Source organism: Branchiostoma lanceolatum, chromosome 14, assembly GCF_035083965.1.
Source record: "Branchiostoma lanceolatum isolate klBraLanc5 chromosome 14, klBraLanc5.hap2, whole genome shotgun sequence".
Taxonomy (NCBI): Eukaryota; Metazoa; Chordata; class Leptocardii; order Amphioxiformes; family Branchiostomatidae; genus Branchiostoma; species Branchiostoma lanceolatum.
In genome coordinates this window covers 15,547,997-15,568,043 of record NC_089735.1, presented here as the reverse complement: position 1 = coordinate 15,568,043, position 20,047 = coordinate 15,547,997, and the positions used below count along the sequence as shown (strand labels likewise).

The following is a 20,047-nucleotide window of genomic DNA, read 5'->3' as shown; positions in this document are numbered from 1 at the left end:
TTAGATGTCGGGAAAATTTCAGCCGACCACTCTGAAGCATTCGCCCGACAACTCAGCGGGAGTCCCTGACCGCTCCAGCCGGACGTCTAAACAGAATGTGTCGCGTAGTAGACATCTGGAGGTCGGGGTTCACGCTAGTTTGTATATTTGGCGGGCGATAAAGCGGGAAAACTTCTTAGCATCAAGGACAATTTGTTCGCAAACGGACGACGGACTTCTTTCGCGATGCCAGATCGTTCGGTGGATCAACCCTCCCCCCTCCGCCACGACAAGAGCAGCGAGTAGGAACGCAGCGTTGATTCTGACCGGTCGCTGTCGCCTTCCCGGTACCTCTAACGCCTCTTACGCTCAACCCTTGCTTGCTGCCTTATGTTTAGCCACACACGAGTCAGATTAAGAAAGAATACCATATTCATCATGACGAAAAACACAGGCGGTTCTCCCGGCATTTTGAAACGCGCGCAAAAGGTTAAATAGGGTCACGAGTGCAATCAGCGCGCTGCGTGAGTCCTGCAGTACTTCCTGTCGGTGTGTATAAATGCGTCCAGATATCTAAGGCTCAGATGTCGGCGGATTTTTAGATATCTGAAAAAACTCTGTATAAATTGGGCCTCTGTCTACTTTTACGCAAGCTGAATGCATTTTCCCTGTCAAAGTGCAACTCTAGATTGTGCATACATTACCTCCAAAAGTAAACCATCTACGAATGGTCCTTATAATAATAAACTTATATAGCACAGTGGAGAAATAGAGACAGAAAAAAGTGTGCTATGATGTCAAGTACTTGTACTGCACATTTTAAATGATACCTATACCAACCCAACAGTTAGATCGTCAAGATCCTTCATTTTCCTTACCATGCTTGTTTTCTTATATTAACCATTCACTGAAATGTATTTTATTACAAGTGGTAAAGACAAATATTATGGATAGAATGTGATATTTGATTTTCTTCCTATTTTTGGTTAGATCTTAGGCATATGACCGTTGCAAATGTCTATGATAAAAATTTACTTTACTAAAACACACTTAATTTAATGAGGCATTAGTGTTGTAAGATATGTCTAGAAAGTTTTCAACATGGGATTTTAGTTTCATCTAACTTTGTGTTAGCTTCAGGTCGAAAACAACCACAAAATTCAGAGACTGCTGACATACTCAGAAAAAGCATGGCAGATCGTATGGCAAAATGATAGACAGGGATAGAATTCACATTTCACGGCACACACAAAGAATGCTTCCCTTTTTGGGGAGACTGTATGGTGGAACAAGAAGGCCTTTTTGATACAGTGTGGCCCTGGCATGTCCTGTGGTTTTCCCTTGTGTAGTCTCCTCTCCCCATGTTATTCAATTCATACAGACAACAGGACATTAGCTGTAACGGTCGAAACTCAGACTGAGGACGAAGCTTGGCGCTTTTTCATTAGCTAGTACTGCAATGCGGCTTCGCTACGGCTCACGTATTTGGCCAAGAATACCGGGTCACTCCTACTCTTCTCGATAAGTGTGTTGGTTTCTTTTACATGCATCTGGTTTGACGCTTAGGCCCGAAGATCCCCCATACATGGGGCTGCCAGCTTTAGGTCACCATCCAAAATGACAAATGCAATCCCTTACGATATGTCCCAGCTGGGACCGACCCTAGGATCGAACTCAGGCCCGTGGATCCACTGAATTTGATCCATGTTGTGCTGTACATAGATTTTACCACATCACCTCCTAAATGTAGTAAACCACATAGTTGTATCATGTAGTTTATATGTTATACTTTGGACCTCTATTACATCTTAGTTTTATTATGATTATCAAAAGGCTGGAAGATGCATGACTTTATAATTGTTTGATTAGTAAGTATCATGGTGCGATTGGCAGTTCAAATATTAGGAGAGCGCTAATCAGAGAAATGTCAAAAGCCAGACGTGTGAAATTTTTTGGCCCTGCCTCTAGCCACTTGAGTTTCAACGCAAGGGGTCAAATACACACAGATGTAATCCTTGATATACGGAGGTACAAGACTTAATTAAAGGCTGTTTTATGCATCACAAAAGCTTTTCACAGCCTGAGACAGAGAACAAAAGTGTCTAGGGTGGGGACAAAGGAGTACAGGAGACACCAAACACATGGACAAAGTACCCAGGGGGTAGGTTTTCTTGGGGGGGGGGGCATATCCGGGTCACTATAGGAAATATTCTAGGAGAGAAGGATAGAATAACTTCTGTCAATCTCTTAGTGGGTTTTTGATTATCATTTTGGTTATTTAGAAAAAAGGATACTACTGATTTCATAAAAGAGAAGATTTATATGGACATGGAAATATTTTTACATGGAAAGTTTGAGGGCTCTTGATTCAAAATCAAAACCTTGTATTTGCATTAAAAGGGTTTTTATATTATATGTTGTTATTCAAATGAAATAGCTATTGCTACTTTGTAACTGTAAACAATGGCAGTAACTAGTTGGTAGGGGGTGGATTCAAATGTGGCTTACTTGAGAATTCGAAATGATTTTACTCAAAGAAAAGAAGTTCATAGGTTCTTGATTCAAAATCAAAAGCATTCATTCACATCAAAAGAGTTTATGTTTTGTCATTCAAATGTAATAGCTATTGCTACTTTATAACTGTAAACAACGGCAGTTGGTAGGGGGTGGATTCAAATGTGGCTTACTTTAGAAATGGAAAGGGCTCTTAATTCAAAATAAAAAAGCTTACATTTGCATCAAAAGACTTTTATATTTTGTTTTTGAAATGCAAGAGCTCTTGCTGGTATATAACTGTTAATAACTTTCAGTTACTTGTCAGTTGGGGGTGGATTCCCAGTGAGTTGCATAAGGATTATCCTCTTTTTATGGAAATTTTTAGCATTTCTCATGGGTGAAATTATGTTCAAGACGGTCTGTTGGCATCTGGAGTGATCATCTGTAATTATCCTGTTTTTTTCATAATCAGCAAAATCAGAAAATATTCAAAATTCTACTGTACTGGAATTATAGTTAAGGCTAGGTATATTACAGAAGGTTTAACCAGTTCTGACTCTTATATTTCTTGTAGCTTAATGTTTCATTTTCTTTCTTACCCCTCTGCCTTTGCCAAAAAGGACTTGTATAATGGCTTGCAGTGATTTTTATTCCTCTGTGCCGCTCTCCCATTCCTTCATGCTGACAATCCCAGAAGCCTTTGGTACACCAGCCTCAAAGTAGGCTGTTCCAGGAGGCACCAGTACCCCCCTTGGGAAAGAAGCGTCACACGTCTGACCACTTGAAAATGCTGAAATCTGTATGAATCGCTGTATTTTGTGGCACTACTTATTTGGGCTATGTGTATTCTAATGTAGTAATAATCTGTAGTCGGAAAAATGAAGTATTGTTGTGTTGTTGAATTATTCACCATTTTTAAAGGAGTTTTTGCAATTATGCAAGAAAGATAATTACTAGATTTGCAACTTTCCATCCATTCATCAAAAGCCATTGGGTCCACAGAAATGTCAGCTAATTGGCAGTTCTAGCAATTATCCCTCCTCCCCGGGGAGAGCTGTGACAAATCGAAGAGAAAGAAAAGTCCTTGTCTGCAGACAGCCCTTTGTTTCTAAGGACCCTTCTGGAGACATTGACCAATTAGAGACCATCTTTTTGGAGCCAGGCAAGATCCATTCCGTTTCCCATCCCTGGTTTTCGTTCTTAAAGTGCTACCCACTGACAAGGGTGACTCTCATAAATGATTTGACAAGACATCATTGATATGTGCGAAATTCAATGAAATTTTATTCAGGAATGCAACAGATTTTGGGCTATAAACTGTTAAATTTAATAATCAAAGGTATTTATCAAAGGAAGATGGGAATATTTGTTGAGAAAATTGTACGAATTTGGAAAGGGGAACAAATGATTCATAAATAAGATTCTGTCAAGTCAGTCTCAAAGTTGAATTACTTTTTGTATATCAATAAGTTAGAACTGTAATACTTCTTAAAACTCACAAATCAGAAAGGATATCATGAGTCTCATGTAAAATTCTCTTGTTTGAAATCCTCTGTAATGTGCATATCATGAACATTAATGCCCATATCTTTCAAAGACAGCTGGAGAAAAGTTTCTCAATAGTCCGAATGTGAAAGTCACTTGTACTTTTGTCATGTTCAGCAAGGGGGCTGTCTTGCAAAGTATGACCATGCCCTACACAGGAGGACTGCTTGATAAATCACCACCCCGAACAAAGGATCTGCTAATGGAACCATTGATGAAAGGACCTGTGATCTCCATAAATTCACACCTATAGTTTTCCCTCATAATAGGGCTTAATGCCGGCATAATTCCCGCATTTCCCGCGCTAAAATCCGACGTATAACGTGATTTCGTGATTCATTAACAGAAATTAGATTCTCCCGGCGACTCGTGCCATCGGAAGGCGATAAATATGGCAGCCCAGCCTCTTAAATTCACACCTCCGCAAATTTATTTTGGTGTTTTTATGGGGAGGTAATCCAATAAATGACAGGGAAGTGGGAACTAGGTCAGGCTGTAATTGTACTGTCATGTTATATGTCAAAGGTTGGGCTGCCAGTCTTTCCAAAGGAAGACAGATTAGCCTCATAAAGTGCCAAGTTACTTGGTTTGCTGTCTCGTGACTGAATGAAAAATGCACAAAAAGAATTTCAAGTGTTCAACTTGCCACATCAAAATTTTAGCTCATGGAATCGCTATCTTCACTGACGTTTTAATTTCTGAAAAGAGACTACAGTGTGTAATTGATTTTTTATTGACCGAAAGGCATGTACTTGATTTTGTAAATTCATAGGTCTGAGTGTTGCTGTTTATAGCAAAAGAACAAAATCGGTTCTGAAAGGAGCTTTTTATATTGTCTGTGGATATTCTCATGTCCCGTGCAGTAAAATTATGGACTTATTTATTTCTTGGGACATTAACATCTATAAACATAACACATGCCTCCATGCATAAGTACCTTCAGACCAATTTCATTAAAAAAAAATTAACAGACAGGGCTTCTAGATATTAATATTGAATCGTAAAAGCCATTCCTGATACAAACAGTATTCTGCAGTAATAAAAAGCAGAGATAAGATCGTTTCTGTTTTCACGGCCTTTATAAGAACGAAGCAACGGATAGATAGAAAAGTCCTGCAGGGCTTTTAGTGACCTATTTTTAACAACAGAGAGCAATTTTTTACTGTGACAGATGGTGGTCGGTCAGATGCAAGGATAAATGATGCGTGATATGGATGATAATGTCATGACTCATAGCATAGTCTGTGCTGTAAGAGAGTTTTTTTGCCTTAATGTAAAGGAAGGGTACGTTGGCCACTACATCATCTTTGGTATCTTTGGAACTGAACTCGTGAGGGAAAATGATAGCTTGTTTGACTTTGCCCATATAGAACCTTTAGTATGAGATGTTTTCAAGTTTCAACACTTACAAATGGAGAGAAAAATTCATAAAGCCCTTGTAGTAGTTATACGGTGGATCCGTGGGCCTGAGTTTGATCCTAGCGTCGGCCCCAGCTCGGACACGAATGTTGTTAGGGATTGCATTCATCATTTTGGATGGTAAAGTAAAGTCGATGGCCCTGTGTTTGAGGGAGCTTCAGGCGTAAGCCTCAAGCGTCAAACCTCTACACGTAAAGAAACCCAACACACTTATCGAGAAGAGTAGGGGTGACCTGGTGTGCTCGGCTAAAAACGTGTGCCGTAGCAAAGACACATTGCGCTACTAGCTAACGAAAAAGCATCATGTCAGTCTTAGGTTCGACCGCTTTACCTTTACTTGACTGAACTATCTATGGACTTGTGTAAGCTATCTGATGCTTGCATTCTCTGATAAACATCTTCATGACTAGAAGGATCTCACATGACAAGCTGTTACCTCCTCTGAAATCAGATAAGTAAGGAATCAACGGATCCTAGAGGTCAACCCAAGTTCACCAGCCTTGGTCCTAAAGGCTGACAAGCTATTGTGTTCAAGTACAAGTTCAAGAGAGGGGTCACGGAATGTGGGGTTGTTTCAGTTGGCATAGAGCGTACATGTTTCTTGTTTATACACCTGTGGGACAATGTGTTCAAAAGCCACAGTTTGTTGCCAGTTAAAACATTCTTGTCAACTTTAGGGTTTTTATATGAAGGTAAATTATTATGCTTTGTTTGAGAAGTCAGAGGAAAACAGGACGTTGAATTTCAATATTATAGTTGATTGTGGCATTAAATTTATTATACATGTATGTCATTCTTTTCTTTGTGTAATTTTGCATTAGAAAATGCTCAGTGTCATTTTAATCTTATCAAATAAGGTCAGAGCACAGTTATGAAAATCTACTGACTGAAAATAAGGCTTTTCTTAGAGTGTTTGATCGAAAACACATTTACGTGAAATTTGTTATCAAAGTTGAAAAAGCTCATTGTATATTTGATTATGAGGTGTAAAGCACCTATTTTCATGCTTTGTTGTTCAGAAGAAAAGGGTTTTAAGAAGTACAAAATGCTTTATAACAAAGTAGCCCTCCCATGACTGTTGGATTACATGGTGGTGCGCTTTCGTCAACATACCTATTGTTATAAGGGTTGCAGGTGGGAAGGAATTGGTGTGGACAGAAAGTTTGCTCTGTAAAGTTCTTCCTACATTTGTATGATAAAACCATTCCTAGAATCTTTCAAATCAAAGAATGCTCATCTTTGCAATTGAATCATTCCCATTGGCAAAAATGTATAAGAATGCCAAATCTACTTCAAAAATTCATCCTACCAGATCTATTTTGCTTTAATGTCAAATTAAGTTCCAACCATTCGGTGGACTTCACTATGCTTTTGTAGTGCGAGTCTTCACAGTTGAATAATTTACGTCCCGTCCACTTGGAGGTTAGAGGCCTTCCTGTGTGGTTAAATAGGAAGTGGTGTTTAATCCTGGCTTAACGCTATTTTGTGGGTCCGAGGAGGCTTAAAATATTGCCTGCGGCGTACAGCCGTAGATAATCCCGCCACCCGGTGAGAATTCACGGGGATGGGGACACGAGATCGGTTTTATTAGCCGCAGATTCGCACCTTTATCCGCTGCTCAGGTGCGGATTTACCAAGTGTTACTGCTCTTTCGCAGCCGTAAATTTTTTGCGCTGCTATAACAATGGCGTATATCGCACCTGGTGGCACCGGGTGCGACAGGATTGTGGCCGTAGCTCACGCGGTTCGGCACGCTGCGTCCAACTAATCATGTTATTGGCCGTTATTACGCAGAATTCGGTGTGAAGTCATGCTTTGTTCAGAGTCAGTGTAGTGTTTTACGGGCTGACCCGCGCCAAAACGCATTAACCCTACATAAACGTTACTACTTCCTGTAGGAAAACCCACATAACCCAGGTTATAGGATCCCGATCGGACATAAAGATATGATGTATTAAACATGCCGGAACATGTACCAAATCCCAAAGGAGGTGATATGTCCGTTTATGTGGCACTTTGACTGTGGTAATAGAGGCAATGCAGTAGGTGTATATGTCAGGTAATCACAACCTGATAAAGGTTTCCTACAAATATAAAAATCATTTATGGCAAGGCTGACCAAAAAGTTTAAGTAGTATATATCATTTATTTAAGTGGCAATGTTGATTTTGAATCTTGGTAATATGTTTTCCTGTATAAACTCCATTTCCTGTTCTCAAAAAAGTTCAAAACTGGGAAATTAACAAAACAAGAAATAGACACTAAGATAACAAAGTAATAAAAAATGATAGATATGACAAATGCTTTTCAGCACCTCAATTCTAGAAAACTCATTGTATGGTAGTGGCCTTCAAGTTGAATATCATCTGTATCCAGTGGTGTTGAAAGTTACGATAATCCTAAGAAATGTAATTTGCTTTTATATTGAACCCCCTTGATTCGATTAGCTTATTATACCGCCAAAGCAAGGTCTTCCCACTGGTGAACTCCTCCCCCTGTTTGAACAGATGGTTGTTCCAATCTCCTTACACCTCCCCTCTGAATTACAAGGTCACCATCTTGACAGTCTATATTCTCTTCCTGGAAAATAGGCCAGGGTAAAAAATCAATATCATGAGGTAGCTACTACAGTAGGCATGTTCTTTCTCTGTATCACAGCGGTCAAATTTACACGTGTAGCTGCTTTCTGTTGTAGTATCTGGCGTGTTGTTTCGTCCGTCGCGATCGGGATCGTGCTGACAGGGAACTGATTGGACAGGACAGGTACGAATGTCCGCTGTTCGTCCCTGACCCTCCCTGACCCTCCCTTGCCCCCTCGACATTGTCTGATATCGCCAGGAAGAAAAACGACCAGGACAAAAAAAATCAATAGAAATAGGAGCACGAGGGATCATTCATCCGTCATCCACTTAAGCTTTCGTACATACAAAGTGGTCTAGAGTGATACCAGAAGGGATAAGACAATAGCCAAGTACAGTTCACGTTACCCCCACCCATCACATGATGTACAGTAGACAGTCTCTTACAATATATACACAGAGACTTTCCAACCCATCCTTCTCTTAGCAATTAACATGATGTGCTACAAAGAGGTAACTTCAGCGCGCCCGGCATCAGATGTCATATCATGTATCATTCCCGGTGTATGGTATTTTTAAGTTGCCATAGCAACCAGCAGCCAATGGGGGTGCAGGAAGTATATGCTAATGAAGTGGGTGGAGTTTCTAGGTAAGGATGAAGGAGAAAGAGAGTGCAGGGTACAAGAGAAGCATGTATGAAACACAGTTAGGTAAAGACGGTGTGTAGATTTAGAAGCCATGGGCTGCCCATCGTTGCGGACCGCTGCCTTGCAGCTGGCGGTGGTTCTGTTGATCGTGGCGAGCTGCAGCGCCCGTTTCCGATTCCACTTTCGTCCCAGGCACTGGGGTAGGGGACGACATAGGGGTAAGCAAAAATCAGGAACTGACTTAGTAATTTTGATTATTGTAAGCAGCTGCAAGTGTAGTAATACGAAGTACAATATCATGCAACCATTTTACCACTTTTAAATGTGCAATATTGATGTGCAATATACTGTAAGCCCTAGGTGATGATTTTAACCATTCTAAATGGAATGTTATTTAGTGTTTGACTGTGATATTTCAATAAATACATCTTGAATCTTCACTTCATGACATCCAAGAAGTGCCGAGTTTAGGTGACTTTTTTGTCTGGAGACATGGTTTCAGATATCGTGTAAAATTGTAGTATCAGTCCATTGGTATCTTTAACATGTTTTTTATCTAAAATTCAAACACAATTAAAGTATGATTTCTAGTATCTTATTTCTTGTATTCAGGTTATGAGCTGACTTGTCCTAGTACACTTACTTTACAGACCTGTTTTACTTCAAGTTGATACTCCATATCTGATAAAATATTACAAGGGAAATCAGCAAGCTTGCAGTTCACAGCTGTTTTAGACTTTAGGAGATCTTTCTGTTTGAATTTTGGTTGGATAAATGTTCTACTATGTAGATAGCCTTCTAAAAAAAATAGCCTGACAAATTTCTTTGCAAATTTGATTTTTTTTTAATAAATTCTTTTTATACAGTACCAATTTTGTTTAAATAAACACCTGAGATGTTGGAAGAGTAATATGCAAAATAACTGATGTTTTGTATTGACTGATAACAGTGTATATCATAATCTAGAATGCTCCCTAGGTGAGTAAAGTACCTTGCACATTGCATTGGAACTGTTTGAATATGACAGAACATTTACTGATAATGATGTAAATTTGGTTGTTGTCCTTTCGAAACAAAGCTCTCTTTTTTTTAAAGACTGAGGTTTTGCAGTGACTAACATACAATGTAGGTGTATCTGATATTTTAGAATCCTCTCTAAGTAATTAAGATACATTGTATTAGAACTGTTTGATAATAACAGAATATTTCCTGTTCTTTGTTGAAGATTTTGTCGTCCTTTCCAAACCTAATCCAGGGAAGTTGTTGACATTCCTATACGTGTGTGTTGTGTGGAATCGAGAGGGAGTAATTGAGTAGAATTGCGGCAGCCCCTGTGGGGGATCGAGCGTTGCGTCGCGGCGTCCTGAATTATTGACTATCCCCGACGCACACGATGCCAAACTCCTCACCCCGTCATTGTCTCACGGGCGCCGGGTCAAAAACGCTGTTATTTTGTGTCACTGCAAAGGGAGTGTTAAACAGAGATAAGGCCGCCATCCAAGCCCGATTTCCCGCGTAGCACGTCGGCACTGATTTTCGGGCAGCACAGTTTAGCAAGACCTGAGGTAGTGCCCTTTTTCCCCCGTAATCGCGGACGGCGAGTCGTAAAATCAAATGGCGCAATTCCACAAAATAGGCCTTTGGGAAATTTTTGCCCCCCTCGGTGTTGGGAAAGAGTTGCAGATTTCATACGGTTCTTCAAGGCTTTTCAGTGCGTAAGTTTGATTTGGAGAATATCGTTCGCTTGCGAGGGATGTGGAAGAGTCGTGTAGGGTACGCTCTCTCGTGTGTTGCCTGTCATAGTGTCATTAGTGATGTTGTGTGTGGGATCTGGGGTCTGAATTATTTATAATGCCTGTGTGTACAGGAAAACTGTCCGTATAGACAAAACCCTGACGTTAAATGGTCCAATGTTTCGTTGGTAGATTCATAATACTAGGAGTAATGAGAGAATGATATTCAAAGATTTTTCTGAAATTGCATGGTAAGCATTTGAGCCAACGGTTATTTTCCTCCGGATGAATTTCACCGCCAGATCGGTATAGATATTTCCTGACTTGAATTATTCACCGCCGATGTAGGTAGGGTCGTAAAACCCGGGCAAATCTGATAGAAATGATCCGGCAATTGATGAAAATGTGTCGACGCCGTGGGGGAGACATCTATTTGGGCCCACCTACGCCGAGATGTTTGAGGGCTGTGGCACCCGATCACCTGTCTCCTGACCCAAGAGACTTCGTTTTATGAAAGATCACATGTGACAAATGAATATTGCTTTTATTGCTAGGGGAGGGAGCCATTATTTCATGGGCCACTAGATCTCTATAAGCTTTATTTAAAATTACAGGAAAATGACTTCAGTATGGAAGAGATTTGGGGGAAGGAAAGATTTGCTTTCTCAGTTCGTGTGAACCGAGCAAAAAGTATTGAACAAGAAAACAAAAAATGTAGAATTGTCATTGATTTTTTTTAAAGTTGAGCTTACCAAAGGCAGTTGTTCATTTTGTTTAAGTCCCCTTCCTTAAGTGTAGTTTTGTGCAAACATATGGTACAAACATATACAAGACAGCTTTTTTGCTGGTTAAAAAAGCATGTTTTTTAGTCCTTGTGTCTTTGATTTCTATTTCTTGCATGTACACTGTAGCTCATGCTATAAAACAGTCAAAGAAAATCTGATAAAGCTGAACTTTTCTGCAACTGTTGCAAACTTCCTGTATCAAAAAAAGTGCTTAGAATCAATTTTCCTCGTTAAAAGTATTAATAAAACCATAGTTTAATACACCACTGATTTATCTGAACTGCTTTTTCAATATTGCAAGCAACGCTGTCTGCTTCAGGAATGACTTAGAATATTTTCGGTGTAGCCCTGTGCCCTGATCGATGCCTGACTCCCTACCCCTACAGCTGTATGCTAATGTTTTATGGCTTTACCATGCTGGAGGGTCTGTTCTGCAAGTTTTATGGTCCCACTGACACTCGGGGGTTTGGGTTAATATTACCGTGCCATCTGATAAATGATGATTGCACATTTTGCTGGGGGAGAGATTTTCCGAACGCCCGCAATTCTTCATAATCTTCCAAGATTATTAGAATTTGGAAGTTGATTCGGAGGGGGGCATATTTTTCATAGGTTATTTGAAGGTCTTGGTTATATATTCACATTGGCTTCGTTACATGTGAAAAATGATTGCAAACTTTTCAGGTTTTTGAGCACATGGTTAATGTGCCTGTCAGAAACTTGAAAATGCAACTTTCTTCTTTCTCTTAATTGTGGACTGAATAGTTAGACTGAAGATTTCTTTTTAACCTTAGCTTAAGCACACTGAAGTAGCCGTTTGGTACCCGATTCCCTATTGGTTACAGAGTTAAGCAGCAGGGAGAAGGTTAAACTCAGTCAAGCTTCTATCTGACATTTCCTAACATAATTATTTTGCAGAAGACCTCACTGTAATTCTTATCGTTTGTGGAGGGACATGTACAAACTTCCATTATTCTCAGTCTTCTGCTACTATTCGCTGGTATCTTGGCACTTATACCTTATTAATGCTATTACTATAGTACCAGCCGACGATAATAGCTGTAATCTTAACATTAAGGTCTTAACTTCATAATGCTCCATTATAATAATTGCTCATCGTACATAATCCAACAACTGCCCACATGCGGTGTGGGGAAAGCTGATTAGAAAAATCATGCGCTTGTTGCTAGGAGACATCCTTGTTTCCGAGGTGCCGTGCTGTGCGTCAGGTCCGATACGTTTTGCAAAGTCGTTCAGAGCCCCAAATCGTTTTGCGTTCTTATCGCTGCCCGACAGTCGGGTGATTTTTACTGTCGCGAAACGACAGATGGGCAAGCAGTTTCATGCTGAAAAGTCGGCTTGAAGGTACTTACCTGGCATTAAATGATCATAATCATTTTTGGTAATTGTGAAAAAGCAGCTCTCAATGTTGTAATAGCTGTTCATGGTGTCTGCTTGCTGCGTGACTTATTTCCTATTCAGTTAATTGTAGTTTCCATGATGAAGCTGAAGGTTAGGAATAAAAGTTTGTTTTCAAGGCAAGAAAAGATCAAATCAAAGGTCACAACGAAATTGTAGTCACTGTTTCAGGCATATCTGTAGATTTTGAATAGGAAATTTGATCAAGATTTGTCAAAATTAAGAAAAGTACAAATAAAAGAATTACCCAGAATGAGGGACAAAGATATCTACTTCTCCGCAAATTATTGCTTGAGCTTGAAACCAACAATTTTGTCAAAAGTTGTAGAAACTCTATCTGATGTCTTTTTGTAAGGTGGAAATATAATTAACCGTAGAAAAACCTAATCACATTTTGTTTGTTTGAACCTTTGTTTATTCATGATAAGCTCTAATCGGCACGCAGGCCGCTTTTCATTGAGGTCATGAGGGAAGAGGTAAGGGTCAGATACAATATAACAGAAGTACACAGTCATTTGAGTCCTAATAACTCATTGTAGAAGCACTTGTAGAATTGATAAAGTTGAAAATGATGGTTTAAATGTTTCAGACTGGGACATATAAAGAAAGCGGTGCAGTATTGGCTACAATGCACATAACAGACATGGACCCATGTAGTATTTAGAGTTTCTATATTGCTGAAAGTACAGTTGTTAATATTTTAGACCTGGTTTGACAAACTGGCACCTCACTGCCAACAACTATTGGGGAAATTATGGACATCTAAATGATCGATAGAGCCTTTTTGTTAAAGTATTCTTTTAACTTATATATATGCCTTCAAAGGCGGTATAAATTTTTAACATGTTCTTTCTAAAGATGTGCCATTTATATGCTATAGTTAGTTAATATTCGAATGTAACATTTAAATGTTGAGACTTTTTGAGTGACCACTTGAGCAAGAAAGCGCTGAATGCTTGCAGAAGAAATGGCCGCCATGTTCAGCTTCAGAACACTTTGTACATACAGTACATACAGTAAAGTTCAGTTTTTCAATTGACAGCTATTTGTCTGTTATAGCGTGTACAGAAAATATTATTGGTCTCGTGTGAAAAATTAGAAGGCCATAAAAAACTTGTTTTATGTCAATTTAGATCTTTTCACACCTATCTATAATCCCCCTTAATCGCTAGAGATACCACCATCCTTAAATGGTGTTTTATGGTGTTTATATGAGCAGAGGGGGGAAGTTTCGCTTTGTACCTGTCAGGTTTTTGCCAGGAGCCACAAATGAAACGTTTTATTGCCAGTCGTAAACCAGACACGATGCCGTTGCCGGTACGTACAGTCAGGTATCGCCGTACTGTAGGCATGTTTACGACTCCACTTAACATATGTCACAGGTGTAGTCATCTTTACGACTCACTAGCTTACACGCGTTTTCTGGTATTTTATTTACGACTTTGTGTAAATTTTGGAAAGCCTTGACTAGGTGGGATTATCCTTTGGTCTTTGGCCCTCTTGTTGTTGACAAAACCGTGCCTTTCTTAGTGATAAAATTGGTGTAAAAAAAGAAATTTAGATATTTGTGTTACCAGCAGTTTTATAATTACCAGCCATAAAGATACAGATTGTTGATGACTTATACATTTCTTGTTTCTTGTTGTTTTCTACAGCAGCAGAGGAAACCATGACCACCACAGAAGGGCGTAGCATAAAGTGCTACTGCTCCAACCACTGCCCCGAGAATCAGGACAATGGCACGTGCATCACTAAACCTAACGGCCGCTGCTTCATGCAGGTAAACAAGTCATATTGTTTGTTCGTTAGTTTGTTTGTTTGTTTGTATGTGTACTGTGGAGAAGTTACTGTGAAAAATGCGGACATTGAATCACCGCAAAAGTTTCAACATATCCTTAACCAACCTCTCGTAGCTTTCTTCGCATCTATACTCTGTCACTTTTCTTTCTTGCATTCTGACGATCTTTCTGTTTTCTTGCCGCGCAGGTTGAGTCGGATTTGGCCGGTGGTCAGATCGTTTCGCACGGTTGCCTCAGTCCAGAGGGGCCGCTGTTGCAGTGTAAGGCCCAGGTCCACAGTATCCCACGGTCCATCCAGTGCTGCATGGACAGCGACATGTGCAACCTGCAGCTCAACGCAACCCTCCCTCCGTCTGCCAATGATACACCAGGTAAAAATAACCCATTACCAGGCTTTAACGATTCATAGAGACTGTGTCAAACAAATTGGGTCTATGGATAAACAATTATCTGGTAGCCTTGCATGTCAACTAGTTTACCTGTCCCAGTGTCTGTTATGAGGAAAAACAACAGTCGCAGTGTGTGTTGGGGGAAACTCATGTACATGTGTACGTAATTACCAGGGAAACAGGGTATCCTCTGGGTTTCCCCGGCAAAAAGAGGGTCTCAATCTCCTTGTTTTCTTAGTGAAGAGCATCCAGAAGACACCCTGACACCCTGCTAGCTAATAGCCTGTCTGTTATAGAAGAATTCAATACAAATTACTTTGTTTATTATTTTATCAATCTTGAATATGCAAAAGAAAAAGCTTTCTTGACTCAACAGAAAGTACAGCAACTTCCGTAAACTCTACTGCAAAATAGATAAACATTTAGGAACAAATTTAATTTTCAAGTCCTTAAGAAAAAAGTTGTAATTAGTATAACTTGATGATCTGGTGTTTTTGTCCTTAGGTCTTCCACCGAATGCGTACTACGACCCCAGCATTCACCACATCACACTGGTGATCAGTGTGACTGTGTGCACCACTGTGCTCATGCTCACCATAGCGTTTGTCTACTTCAGGTGAGTTAAAACGGGGGACTTAAACAATGCTGCCTGGGAAAGTGTTACAAATGACTGTAATTCACTTTATCTTCACGGCAGCAAAATGTCAAGGTGTAAAGGAAATGGACATTTTACTGAACTTTCACTTCACGGTGGCGGCAAGTCAAGGAATCATAGATTTTTTCACGGTACAGAGGTGACCGTGAAAACAGTGAACATAAAGTTACAGTGAAAGAAACAAGAATTACAGTATTCTAAAAGTAAAAATGATTGTTGATTTGATTTGATTTGAAATTGTGTAATACATGTAGATGTTTGGATGGACGGATGGATGAAGGGATGGGATGAAAGGATAGAGAGATGGATTGGTAGAGGGAGGGATGGGATGAAATGATAAAGAGATGGAATTGATGGAGGGATGGGATGAAAGGATAAAGAGATGGATTGAAGAAGGGATGGGATGAAAGGATAAAGAGATGCATTGAAGAAGGGATGGGATGAAAGGATAAAGAGATGGATTGATGAAGGGATGGGATGAAAGGATAAAGAGATGGATTGATGGAGGGATAAACCGATGGATGAAGGGATAAACAGATGGATTGAGGGATAAATAGGAGTGGATGGAAGGAGGGATAAAGGAATAGATTGAAAGACTGCTGGATGAATGAAAGAACATCTGTGAAGAAGAAAAAGAACAAAAGAATTTGTGAATGTGAAAGAAGAACTCCAATTTGTAAAGAAATTACCCATGACTGATATTTTGAAGTAAAATCAGAGTCCAGCAAAAACCTTGGATGTTTGCGATAGTATGATGTGCAAGAACTCCTGGTGTCTGATCCAGTCAACAAACCGACAATGCAATGGGTTAATGTTCCTTGCTTTGACACTGAACTTGTCTGTCAAACCTAAGCCCTTCACATCATGTCAGAGATTAGAACATTTCTCCTTTTTAATCCAAAGAAAAAACACTGTAACTGACAACGTCTGGCTTCGAATGAAAAGAAACTGCCAACGCTGGATTGTCAGACAATGTTGAACGTTGAGTAAACATGACTGTTTTTTGGAAGTGTTATCTTGTAATGCCACTTCCTTGTGCCAGATGGGAAGCCTAACGCTGACAAATGTGTCGACACAAAACAAAAGAGTGGAGAGAGAAAGTCTCAAGAGTGTGGGGATCAGTGCTGACATGTGTGCGATAGTGTATTGATTCTTGCACGCTTGTGAGGAGAAAGGAGTTGTCATCGGGAATGTACGGGCGTCTGGGCAACGGGTCAGCTTCGATTTGTTTTGCCGAGGCGGATTGGGCTCGAGATGTGGCGGCGCGACTACGTGTCAACTTGTGCCAGTCGACTTTTGTGCCAGTCGACTCGTGCACAGAAGATTTATACTTCTTGGTGGGCTGTGAAAACTGCATGACTTACAGTAGGGCTATGTCGAGCTCCCATCCCTCCGTACTGGGACGGAAAGTTGCTTGTTAGGATGGACAAAAATTTCACCCCATCTGTCTAAAAAATGTGAACTTTGTGACATCAAATTGATGAAAATGTTTTTTTGTAAGCTTAGAATGACAGATTTAACAACAGAATTAGGAACTTGAGCTCACAAACAATGAGTGTGACAGAAAAATATTTTAAGCTGGAGACAGCCTTGGATACTATTACTAGTAATATTACAGCCCTTCGGAAACAGACCAGTCTGTATGTCATCCCGACTAACGCAAAGCTAGCTCATAATAATGCTAGTGGTGTCAGATACAGGGTAATGGGGATATGTGTAAATCAAAATTCTGTTGGAGAAGATAAAATATCTTCCAACAATGACCAGACATTTGATATGTTGATGTGATATTATTTGTATGTGTCAGTAAATCCCACGTGTAATATTTGTTTACAATGCTGACAATGCTCAAATTCAATCAGAATGATATTTCCTTTTTTCTTATACACATTTTATCACAAAAAAGAAAATCATTGCAGTCAAACTATTTTTAAAATTTTCCTACAATTTCATCGTCGAACTGAATAGAAACTAAAACAGTGCAGGAAAAAAGTCTAATGTCATGATTTATTTGGGATGAAATTGAAATGAAAGGTAGACAGAATCAGTGGGTTTCTTTGATCTTTGATCCACTCTCTCCTGAATGGTAAACGACTCTCTTGGGGTTTGAATTTGGAAAAGCATCCCGTTTCCCTTTGAGGTAAACACGTGTTGGAAATTCTCTGAAGTCTGGCCTTAGCAAGATGTTAAGAATGTTCATGTTTAAAGTTTCTGGGCCCCATATGTTTGAGAGTGTATTCAGGCTGAGGAAAGGTGCCGCGGTTTCCTGTATGCGCGGGGTAAACAGCTTGTGAAGGTTGCACGGTTGTGTGCGGCACAAGGGTGTGGCAACACTGATCCATCAAGGCTGACAACTTGATACCATTTCATTCTGCTAGATGAGAACATAGGTAAACCTGGGCCGTTAAGAGAGAGAAAATATTAGGGAGCCGTGGAGATACATTTGTCACCTTCAAGATAACTAACGATTTTCTCTCGGACTCGGGAAACCAAACCTGTGCTTTGAGGGAAGAGTGGAAGTGTGTGCTGTCACAGATAAAGCACCTGCGTGATTTTCTTTGATCAAAATTGGCGCAAAATGCGCCAAACTGGATACGGCGCACATTTGTCAAGCAGGAAGGTTATATGAAAATTGCTCCCAGCCTAAGCTAAGCGTTTCGCATGGACGGTTTTTCAAGAGAAAGCGACTCGCCGTGCGAGATAGGATGGGAGGTAGAAGCAGTGTTCATTCGTCAACGCGAAAGGTGTCACGCTTTTCGTCGGAAATACATAATTACTTCAGAGTGCGGTCTCCCGTGAGACACCATGGGGAGAAAAAATGATTTGATGTGAACACAACTTCTGTGCATTCGTCTCTTTGACAGACTGCACAGAAACCGCACAAAGAGCAAAGACTGCAAAGTCCCCCCAGGTGAAATAGATAAATGTCTTAATTTCGAAGAGAGCTTTCTCATTAGCTTGAGAACGACGCACTTGGGGTTGGCGTAACATTCTTCATCTTCAGATTACAACACATTAACTACCAGGAAGTCCTGGGGGGAAAGAAACATTGAAATAACTCTACATGAGGAATCAGACTGTCTGTTTCTAATATCTAATAAGCTGCGATAAAAGAAGACATATCCTCATTAAGGCCTAACGAGTTAATAGATTACTGGCTGAGAATATAACTAAGAAGGATCTTTTGCTGTCAAGAGTCTGAGATAAAGATAGATTTTTTACTAAATCATAAGCTGATATGCTAGGCTAAATTTGCTATTGATTTCAATCTCATTCAATATACAGTTAGGAACTTGTGCTTTGAAATTTGCAATGAAACAAATATTCAAGTAATATCGTAAAGTAGGGGGATTGTAGACCAAAACTTGCATTTGCATGGCAAAAGATGGTTTTAGAAGCATATTTTCTAGCTTTTAAATGAGAGAATATGTTTTTTATTCCTATGAAACTCAAAAAACTTGGACATACCTGTTACAAATCTAATATGCCCATTGAACTTAGAGCAAAATTTTACCCCAGATTAGAAATCTGCTAACTAAGGTTGTCATCCACAGAATTTAATTACTGCTGCGGCCTTACCTATAAATAGCTGTTTTATGGCCCTCATCAGTGTTCAGTTTCACATGTCCGTGCATCAGAAATGAACAGAGCCTGTATCTGAATATGTTCATGGTGACAGCAACTATTAATGGCAATGGCTAGAGTAGTTCTGTTCATTCATCACTTGTGACAGACCAATCTGTCATGATATTTCTATTAAACACAGAAGATGGAGTCTCCCTTACATACCAGGGAGGTCCAGACCAATACTTACAATGATGCAGTAGTGTGTGTAGTCCAGTGGTTAGCGGCCCTGCCTCTGGACCAAGAATCTGTGAGTTCGAATCCCGGCTGTGTCGCTCACCTGACATGCACGCTACTGGAAAGGGTCGCATTCCTTAGGACAGGACGTTAAGGTCCACTGTTCATTATGCTTGTTGAAAAGGTCTAGGGGAATTTCCCTGATACAATGAGAGCCCTGGAGAGCTCTGGAGACTTCAACTTTGATGGTAGAGTGAGGTTGGGAAAAGAGCATTGAAAACGAAGGCATGAAAAATACTGTAAATGCATTGAAGTATGTGGTGATTTAATTTAGCGGTAAGAAAAAAAATGGAGTGTTCGCAGTGGTTTTTAGTCTGAGGTTAAAACAAGACTGGAAGAAGACAGACCAAGCATTTTCGTAGTGGTTTTAAGTTTGCGGTAAAGATGTTACCACAAAAATTAAACATTAGACCGTCGATTCGCATGTTAATTAAATGCATTTACATCATGCAGAGAGAAAAATTTTGACTGCTTGTTCAGAAAAAATGGCACGTAGCCGAAAGATACTTCTGTCGTGTTTTGCATTCGCCAGCTGATGTTGGTCGGTTAAACACGATCAGTCCAGCGTAATGGCACACGCTGACATTTCCGGCATAGCGCCTTTTCAGGGACAGGTCGAGCCGTGGTATTTAGTAATAGGGGAGTTGCCCGATCCTGCCACGGCGAAAATGTCAGCTACATCTGTGTTCATTTGGTCTCCACGTGAGTTGTGAGAAAATTGGAGTACTCCGTGTAGCCGCG

The 20,047-nt window shown here is 40.0% G+C and overlaps 1 protein-coding gene across 3 annotated transcripts in view; it reads left to right on the top strand.

Moving 5' to 3' along the window:
* The window catches only part of LOC136448822 (bone morphogenetic protein receptor type-1B-like), a 44,049-nt gene that overhangs the window by 11,074 nt on the left and 12,928 nt on the right, over positions 1–20,047 (top strand). For 2 of the 3 annotated variants that reach the window (XM_066448475.1, XM_066448473.1), the window contains exons 2-4: positions 14,258–14,382; positions 14,589–14,772; positions 15,295–15,406. In XM_066448475.1, coding sequence (XP_066304572.1) covers positions 14,258–14,382; positions 14,589–14,772; positions 15,295–15,406 — 421 coding nt within the window. The remainder of the gene's footprint in view (positions 1–14,257; positions 14,383–14,588; positions 14,773–15,294; positions 15,407–20,047) is intronic. The other variant, XM_066448474.1, reaches the window with a different exon arrangement.